At 40.0% G+C, this 10,148-nt stretch overlaps 1 protein-coding gene across 1 annotated transcript; it reads right to left on the reverse strand.

Annotated features, from left to right (window-relative positions):
* Window positions 1-20: 20 nt before the first annotated feature.
* Window positions 21-9,661, reverse strand: LOC105909850 (migration and invasion inhibitory protein). Its single transcript, XM_012838516.3, has 9 exons — window positions 8,839-9,661; window positions 8,573-8,751; window positions 7,940-8,042; window positions 7,581-7,692; window positions 6,465-6,544; window positions 5,934-6,060; window positions 5,174-5,270; window positions 2,607-2,726; window positions 21-451 (listed from the first exon to the last, which is right to left on the reverse strand). Exons 1-9 carry the CDS (start codon window positions 9,131-9,133, stop codon window positions 323-325), a joined length of 1,242 nt encoding a protein of 413 aa, XP_012693970.2. The 5' UTR covers window positions 9,134-9,661; the 3' UTR covers window positions 21-322.
* Between the last annotated feature and the right edge of the window lie 487 nt (window positions 9,662-10,148).

Consider the following 10,148-nt stretch of genomic DNA (forward strand, 5'->3'; position numbering starts at 1 on the left):
AATATAGTCGAAAGGGGGAGTATAAGGACAAAATCCTACAACTGCTTTAATTAAGACAATAGGATTATAATTAACAGTGTCAATTTATACAGACAAGTAAAAAAAATGCAATAATGTTTCAACCCTTCAGTCACACACAGGAAAGCAAAACCAACATGATATCGATTAGAGCGAATAGAAAATATGGTTTGTGCGTGTTGCTTGTATGTTTTCAATGGTTCCTCATCACCCGTTTAAACAGGCAAATAGAGCAGTGTGCCCGTTCATCGTTCAAATCAAACAAGTCAACGCTAGTATTTTATGCGTTATCAAGGGTGAGAGATTAATACACAGGGTAGGATGATGTGTGAGGTTTGGTACGGTTCTGAGGCAAGTGCTGAAAGCGATAGCGAGCCAGGCGAGACACGTTGAGTATGTCATCAGATCTCCTGCCTCCCGAAACAGATTGATCCTGAAAAACACAAGTCATCCAAACATGAAAGAGTATACGATACAGTGACAAAATAAGAACGATCTCTGAAACACCACCCTGGAAGTTGTTTTTCTACTGCACTACCACGGACGATCTTCCCAGTGCAGAGAGCCACCTTGAAAATGTCACAGGTACAAAGAAAGGTTACGGATTAAAGGAATATAATGCACATGACGCTCTTGACAGAAAAACGACCTGGATACCTGTGTGAACATGCCAGTCGGAAAAATTAAAGGGTAAGTTCTGGGGATGGTGAGGTGAGGCCCATCTCATGACATGTTTCAGTGGCAACAATTTGTTGTAAAACTGAGTCACTGACAGTTGTTCCTCGGAACGTCTTTTCCAAGTTGATTTATTGGTTGTTCCTTTAGCTTGTTTGATGTTTAAATCCCTCTCCAAGACAAATGTCAAACCTCACTACGTGCCATTCAACAGGACAACACTGGAATGATATTAACTCACACTGAGGGATGGCATATCAGAGGTGGTGTTCTGGTCATCAAAGTACTACCAATGTTAAACCTACACATGAACCCATCAACTTTACCGTGACCTGAGATACAGAGGCCTATGACTGTCAGGGCTATGGACCTGGCAAGAACATGTTCCTAGATGTTATAAATACTAACTAAAGTAAACGTAACCTACTCCTGTACACTAAACACCATGACAACACTGGTCGTCTGCAAAGGGTTACACACAGAAGCTCCATCAATGGCTCTTTAGTTTGTATGTAGCAGTTCACAGGGACACCGTTTCAGTATTTATTAGGCTTCATCTCTCAAAAAGAGCAAACAATGGCCGCTACACCTCACAGCTGAACACTCCAAGAATATCTAAAGGATTCATCAATGACAGTACCAGTAACGCTTCATCTTTTAACAACCACAGTACCAGTACAGCTTCATCTTTAAACAACCACAGTTAAAAAGAGGGTTTTAACTCGTGTATTACATGAATGGGCGTTGGTTTAACTGACTTCAGGGACTGGTCAGGTGCAGCCCAAGAAGGCATCATCTTAACAAGTAGTCATAAATACACCCTCTGGCCCAGCAAAACCACCGTGGCAAAATCCCCGCTATCTTTATGAGGCACGGATTACTTTCTTTTGTTTGTTTGTTTGTTTGTTTGGTCGTCAACCAATACGGTTATTCAATCTTGACTTGATCAGACAGCGATTGCTCCATCTTTGCAACATGTCTTATCGTAACATAACATGGTCTCAGAACAAGCATGTGATACTTCAAGTTCATGTTAACAAATACAAATGCTTATGAACGTACAACAATGATGATGATAAATGAACAGACTTTTTCAGCCCCTTATCATGAGTTTGTTGATGTGTGGGCCCTCTAAATTGTCAACAAATGCATAAATGTATAAAAAAAAAAACTCATAGCATAGAGGAACACTCTTTCCATTAGCATTACTACAATAAGAACTTCTTTTCACAATAAAAAACACTGACTGCACATTTGAAAGCTGAAATATCCAACCCTTTGGAATTCATCGGTCTCAAATGACACCCAGTAATTAGGTGAACATCTACAATTGTTAAAGTAACACTATGCAACAATTTGATACTTTTTAAGGGTATGGTTTTATAGGCAACTAGTTTTGGTACCATCCTCAAATTCATTTTGATAGCATATGGTCATGTGAAGGACAGATAAACACCTGTGTCTTCCCCACTAGCCATCGAGGATATGCACTATGTAGTTCTGTGTAACGGGCTGGAACCCCCTGCAAAAATGGAAGAAAAGCTTTCACACGCATGACATTGCCAGCTATACTGCCAAAAGACACCAGTGTGTCGGCAAGCTTCTATCAGTGTCAGCTGGGCAGTTGGCGGTGTTTTCAAGGTTTTTGCATGCCTTTTAGGTAGTTAGTTTACTAGTTTTGGAACAGAACTCCGCATTGCTGCTTTAAGAATAAGCAGACAGTTTGGATGCACTTAACCACATTCGAGTCATAAAAAAACTCCACGTTTAAATCTTGGAGTCTTCGTTGATTAGTTGTCCCCGCGCCTATTTAGAGCTCAGTGATTCACAAGAAGAGATCACAAATCTCACGGGCCTCTCATCACTGGCCAGGAATGAGTGACTACAAAGATTCTCTCAGAATGACGTCTCACCAACAAACCATCAGGATTGGCTGAGGAGTCTCCTGCAAAGGCCATGGAGCTTCTCAAGTCCAGACTGCTCATATGTGGGGTTGTGCTTGGTGCTGTATTGGACCATCCTGACAGACAGTGCTGTGAAAACACAGAGAGAGAGAGAGAGAGATTGAAGGGAGAAAAAAAATAGGAAAGTCTTTTTAATGGGTTATTTTTCAAAGCTGCATGTTCAAAATTGAAGTTTTCCAACACAAAAGCTTAATTCACAGCAAAGTGCTTCCAGGAAATGTTGCGGGAAACCTCAAATTAGCCATAATTCAATGATACCCAAGTAACATTACCTGACATTTTTTGGAAACTTGACAACATTACTGAGAAGTGGCAATTTAATGATAAGGTTCTCCACACCACTTGGAGATTAGTCAGCGGATGGTAAGACTAAAAGCCCAATTACTGAGAACTGACACACACACACACACACACACACACACACTGATGTCACTAAAATTAGTGGTCAACCACCAACCCCCGTGACACTATCTCTTCTGACCTTCCACAAATCATCTCACCAACTATGCAATCACACTGATGCAAGATAAATGTGTCAGCCACTTCCAGTAAATTCCCCGCCATATTTGAGCAGGCTTGGGTGACACAGATGTAGTAGTGGATGTATATGTAAAAAGTCGTTTATGCAATTTTACAAAACAAACGCCTGTATTGACTGCAATCGTGTATTAGCCGCAGTTTATTCAACATTACATCATTGTGTCACGTATGTCAGGCCAGGTAGTTCTGCCAGGTAGTTGTGGTGCGAGCACTACTAGCCCCCATCAGAAGCTCTACCTTTAAGAAGCTCTTGAAGACCCAACTCTTCAGAGAGCACCTCCCTTCCTAACTTGTACTTCTACTAGTACTTAACTTGCACCTACAGCAGTTACATTCCTGCACTTTTTTTCTATTTCTTATGTAAAATAGTATTTATTGTTACACTAGGTCTCTATTGCTCATAGCTTGACTGTTCTCTCCCTTGTACGTCGCTTTAGACAAAAGCGTTTGCTAAATGACTAAATGTAAATCATTAACTACCTTGATATCAGAGTAAGCTCCATTGATGTCCCATTATTTCTCTCAGGATTGTTTAATGTCTATGTGATGCCACAAGTGGTTGTGATCACTTTGAACCCAAGACCGCCTTTTATTGGTGAGCTAATTTTGAGAAATGTAACTTTGCTTCAGGCTATGCAGCAAAATGGTGTTTCCTGCTTGTGTAATTGCTATTCTAGCTAAGGAAACTTTTAAATAACCGTTTAAATGGCAGAGTTATATTTGCATGAAATGAAAGCTAGTTATCTAGCTGATGCTAGCTACAGCCTCCGCAATTTCATTTAATTAAATTTTACAATCACATTAAAAAAAAGATATTAACCACCTATTAACACAAGTTCATATTAACACACGGTAGCTGCTGCCAACCATCAAGATGGCTCCCTAAGTTACAAATAGCTAGGATAGTTACAAATCTACGATAGGTGGAAACCCTCTAGGTGTCTGTGCAGCTTCATATTAACACAAGTTCATATTAATTTCATATTATTAATGAGTTCATATTACACACACTAGCAACAATACCAATTTTTAAGATGGTTCCTTAAGCTCATGAGACCTCTTGTGGAGGTCTCACATGTTTTACAGCTCTTGTGGAGGTCTCACATGTTTTACACCTCTCATGGAGGATCACGCCCCGTAGCATCTCATTAAATAGTTGGGTGGGAATACAGAACACCCGTTACTCTTTTGTTGTGGAAAAATCTGTTACCTATCCCATGTTGTTTATACCTGATACATTAATGGGATTCATATTTCAAAGAGGAAGAGAGAGCGAGACAGAGAGAGAGGGAGAGAGAGTGAGAGAGAGTGAGAGAGAGACACCCATTCATGCTTTACCTGACAGTTACTTTGTGCATTACTAGCTTCCAGGAGAGAAAAATTATAATATAGGCCACTCCCAAGTATTAACCACAGGGCTACAGAAATTTGACAAAATCAATGTACAAACCCTGGTTAATAGTTCGGAAATGACAGTACAAAAATATTTCTAGTCCAGACATATTTATCTGACCACTAACTGAGCAAGCTCAAGTTGCAGAGAGATGTCACAGAGAGCTTTTCTTGACAATGTAATCGTGCTTTCTAGCCATGATCAGTGTTTCTTTGTTAAAGAAAGTATTGTCATTTCTTGGAAGTAAAGCACATTCAAAAGAAGCACACTCATCCAGTCCCCCATACGCAATCATCTTACCCAACAGACTCAGACAGAGTTTCAGTCACACTTTCTGAACGAATCAGCCCTTGCTATGTTTGCATGCGTCTGCCAAAAAAGCCACTAACACATTATCCTGATATCAATGTCGGTTATAATTGGTAAGTAACCATGGTTACTGAGAGTATACATTTATTACACCAGCACATCTCCACATGAATTTTCTGCCTTTGTTTTAAAGTTATTGTCCTCTGTACTAGAAAATCTTAATATATAAATCTAAATAAATAAAAACAGCTGAACATGCAGGCTTGTGACTCACTGATGGCAGACCCAGGCTTTCTGACGGATCAAAGCTGCAGCGCCTGTGGGCTTTGTAGCGGTAGGCAGGCAACAGGGTGGAGCGAGGGATACTGACCCTATGGAGAGAATCACAGAGGAGGGTCAGGTATACTGGCATATATTGCAAGTAAAATCCGGCACACTGTGCCTCCCTGACATTATGTTTTTGAACTTATCAAGCTCAAGATATAATAATTCAAGGAAAGAGCAGTGTGCCGGATTTTATTTTTTTCTGAGCACCTGCCTGAATTGGATGTGCAGACTTTCCTATATACTGCAAATGAACATTCTACACTATGAATTACACAACATTGTACAGTATACACATGTAAAGAGGGATCATATGATGGTTTTTTTTAGCACGCTGTTAAGTTATCTGGGGAGTATTTGCTTAACCATTTGCCCGACTTAATGATTGAAACTTCACATTATATTTCTTCGTCAAATTAGCTAGTTATACAAACAAATTTTCTGATTTCTTTCCCACACACAAAACTGCATTTAACACAGCTAATCTGAGTCACATGCTAACCGCAAATTACAAGACAATGCGTTACCCAGCAATATAACTACAGTAATTAGTATCAATCTTTTACTTTTCAAACAGAATTATGAGTTCTAACACAAACATAAGTCGTACAGCAACATAAGGTTGTGGACTTTGTATAAGAAAGATCCTGATGTATCGAACTATCTAAATGTCGCGTTCGCAGAGAGCATCTGTGGGGGTTAGGTTCTACCTGATGAAGGCTGGCTCTGATACTGTGTGTGAGTGCTTGGATTTGGGCATCTTGCACACCGGACAGCCAACCTGAGGATCCAGTGGGGTGGCAAACAGACGGCTGTTTATTCGATAGCAGAAGGTGCCTGCAGGGGACAGAGCAAACCTCAGTGCTGCAATGGCTCAGCTGCTGAAGCAAGGTGCTAACAGCACAAAGGCCATGGGTTTCACACCAAGAGCCCATACATGCTAATGGAAACATTTGTATTTATACTTTTCAGGAAGTAGGTCTGGGTAAATGAATAGATGATAATATAAGAAGCATGAGGAAACAAACTGATGGTTTGTGTGTGTGATGATGTTGTGTGCTGTATAATGTGTGCAGAGCATTTAGTTTACGTCAAACATTTACACCAAATACCATCATACAGCAGAACCGTCAAATGCATTACAGAAACTAAAACCGATTTCAACTCTAGATCTGATGGTGCGGAAATAACCATCCAGATACACACACACGAACATGAACATGTGCACAGAGACACCTTACACTGATGGCTGTCTGCCGTGCTCTGGAGCTCGCTTTCATCTATTTTAAGAGGTGAGGTTGTGGCCTTTGCTCCTGAAGGGCTGTGGAAGAGACAGAAATGTCAGTAACGAACGAGTCCTTAAGAGTTTGTACTTAAGGGCAATAAATCTACAGACAAAGGTTAACAAGTACTTCCGAATTCTACTTGCCCTACGACACGAGAACACAAATTTAGCGACTGCATTTAACACAGTGAAGGTAGTTTTTTGGTTTGAGAGTTATTTTGCTCTAAACTGATGATAAAGTTGAAATTGGTAGGTTATAGATAACCAAATGAAAAACATTTAGGCCTATGAAGCAATGGACACTGGAAGAAAAAAAGAACTCTATGAGACCACAACTAATTTCTATATACCTCTAGCATAAGCTACAATTGATATTTAGGGAACAAAATTAACTTTTACATGCAGTGAGGAACCTGAGCACTACAAACAAGGTTTTCCCAAGACTTTGCTGACCACTGAATATTTTCATGGCGAGTTTTTCAGGTTCAAGACAGATGAAAACTAGATAGCGAAAACGAACCTTTCATGTGCAAAGCAATGTCCAGGGTTTAGTTTTGTGCATCGTGTCAGTTTTAAAAGTATAAATACAATATCTGCCTCCCTTAGGCGCTGACTATGGATGCATCACTGCCAGTATTGGGACAATACTGTGCTCATATACTCGTATTCATAAAGATCCTCCGATAGCACTGCAGGGCAACATGTAAGGCTAAGGTCAGGAGGTATTCTGTCATTTTTTGCTGCCTATATATATATATATAGTATATAGTATTTTATTTATAGTTCTACCCTTTCATTCACTACATTGATATCAGAGTAAGCCCGTGCTCCACTGTCCCATTATTTCTCTCATGGTTATATAATGTCTATGTGAAGCCATTTAACATCATCCGCAAGTGGTTGTTTCCTTTTTGCTATTGTTCACTAGTTGCTATGTTACCTAAACAAAACATTTCTCAACAACAGTAAAAAAAATGAAATAAGGTCAAGGCTATAGCAGGTCAATTAACTTTTGGTGACTGTGCTGAAGCAGAATCAGACACTATCTTTGTTTTAAAGAAGACTTCCTGACCCTGAATGTTGACTGTGAACACACTCATCTCTGTTGACTTGACGGAAGTTGCGTAGTTCACTGAAGAACTGCTCAGATCGTTCAGTGAGGGAGCTGTCAGCATCCAAAAGCCCTAGGGGGAAGAAATGGGGGGGGGGAGATTTTGTAATCAACCGGTAAAGCAAATAAATGACTCTTAATTGCCACATATTCTCTGGAGATGATGCACTGTTTTTGTCTGTGAGCATTTACGCCATACAAGGCAAAACAGAAGCCATCACTGGCTTCACACAAAAGCCCACTTAATAACATTGTAAAAAAAAATAACATGAATCTAAGACACCACTTCTTCTTTCTTTATGAGAGTATAATCTTCCTACCGGCGATCCAGTCATAACCCAGTAATGGCTGCACTCTGTGCCTGTCCGGGGTGAGTGGTAGCTCCTGTCCCGGGGACTGAAAGGTCACTCGACCAGCATCCCTCTGTTGGGAAGAAAAAAAGCTGCTTTATGCATAGATGCTCTGACAAGCTCACTACAAAATACTGCTAATAAAAAGGTATCAATTTTTTTTATCTTGCGTGAGACCACAGCTTACTCCGCCATGTATTACTAGAACTACTATGCATCATCATGCATCATACTATGCATCACTATGAAAATCATGACATCACCACACCAAAGGACAGAGGCTGCATGAAACTCTATATATAGTCATTGGGTGAGGCCTTTTAGGTAAATTCAGATAAATTTAGTTACTACAAAACTGACCTCAATAGTACAAAATACCAACAGGTCTTTTCAAAGACAATAAAAAAATTCGCAAACCATGTTTTGTATCGAAAATGGGTATTTAAAATGTATATATTATAGATAGTCCATCCCTTGTTAGTGTATGTTAGTGTCCAGTGATAGGACAACAATTTTGAGCATTCGTCATGCAGCACGCACGCCCCCTAGCCGTAGCTAACAGTAATGACTTACAATCCATCAGTAAATTAATTTCATACATACCCTGAAGCTCTCCTGCCTGAGGATGGATTTTAGCGTTGTATTCTCCCTTGACCCGGTCTGGCGAAAATTCCCATAGTCCTTCAAAAGTATGGAAAACACAGGGTCTTCCTCCGCTTGGTCAGTTTGTTGCTGTTGTTGACCATCATTTAGGAAAGGTGTAGACGTCTTGCAAGCGTCTCCTGTTATTATTTATGTTAGTATAACGTAAATCCAACACGTTACGAATTTAGGCTACATGTTACAGAAGAAACCTAAATACAACTTACCTGATGACTCCGAGTCTATGATGGATGCCTTGGAAGTTGATGGTTCTTGCGTCTGTAACTTACTAAGCGCAACTCGGGCATGAATGGGATGACTTCGAATGACCACGTTTGTAATAACATCTCCGTTCCTCTCTGCTAGAAGCATTCGCTGAGCCCCTTCATCAGTACTATCTACCGTTGCGCCCTGCGTCTTACGAGGACAGAAGCTGTTCAGTTTTTCTGTCTGTTCTTGTAGTCTTTTCAGTAGGTTTTTGTTCTGCTCTCGTAAAGCCATTAGGCTCTCAAAGGAAGACATGCCTTTGCAAATTAAGCCGTGCCAAGTAAAACCTTATCTGAACTTGTGTAACTAAAACTTAACAAATTTGGTATCGATAGCTAACGTTACACAAAATGCTATCAACCTCACGCTCTACCTGCCTACTAATGTTCAGTTAACCTTAGTTTACTATCGAAAACTAGTATAACGTTAGGTTGACAATATGAACTTGCTAAATACAGTGAAATTAGTTTTAAAAGATAGGAAGTCAGATTGAATTCCAGTCGTTGGTTTGTGGACAGGCTTTTCTAGTGGAGCATTTAGAACAATGGCTGAAGTAGGATAGCCTAGATGGCTAATGTTTGCTAACTTCGCTTGCAAAGGTTACCCGTGGATGTTTCCATAGCAACTGACAAATCAGCCCTTGCAGTACACCTATTCAATTATTAATCCTCATGTATAGATGACACCAGTGTCACCAGTATATCACCAGTGATGTTAAAACCACGCTTGTTTATTTTGAGTTTCAAATATCATGAACTTTACCTCCACAACTACAAACATATTCTGGGAAGTTGCGATTGGCTATAATATGTTACCCACAATGCTTTTCAACAAGCACGGGGACGTTTTTTAAAGGGACCCATACATACAAATTTAGACAAACTCGGTTTGTCTGCAGTCCGAGATTTCACAAAGATTCAGGCTTATGTTTTGAATAATTGAAAACAGAAACCAATTTAAGCTGTTTAGACTGATCGGACAGTATTCACCACTCATTTATGTTTGCTGCAGCATCTCACAATACTCATACACTCGAATTATCTGTGATGTGAGAAAAAATGAGTATAAAAACCGACACACATGACCAGAGGACATTGACACAACTTGCCTATACTTACGCCTACTGTTAATATCACAGCGTAAAATACCCACTATTGCTTAGTGTTCTGTCCCTCTGTGGATGAATAATGCATGTCTGTAAATGTTTCGGTCAGCCTCTGTGGGAGGGTATGACTCTATCCAGGTCATACTTTAACGAGAAGTCCTGCTA

This window comes from Clupea harengus, chromosome 5 (genome assembly GCF_900700415.2).
Source record: "Clupea harengus chromosome 5, Ch_v2.0.2, whole genome shotgun sequence".
NCBI lineage: Eukaryota > Metazoa > Chordata > Actinopteri > Clupeiformes > Clupeidae > Clupea > Clupea harengus.

Coding starts and splice junctions, on each gene's coding strand:
- LOC105909850 (XM_012838516.3), bottom strand. CDS start 9,133: ATGTCTTCCTTTGAGAGCCTAATGGCTTTACGAGAGCAGAACAAAAAC. Junction 6,545..7,580: donor GTTCACAGTCAACATTCAGG/GTCAGGAAGTCT, acceptor TCTCTTCCACAG/CCCTTCAGGAGCAAAGGCCA. Junction 2,727..5,173: donor AAAGCCTGGGTCTGCCATCA/GTGAGTCACAAG, acceptor GTGTTTTCACAG/CACTGTCTGTCAGGATGGTC.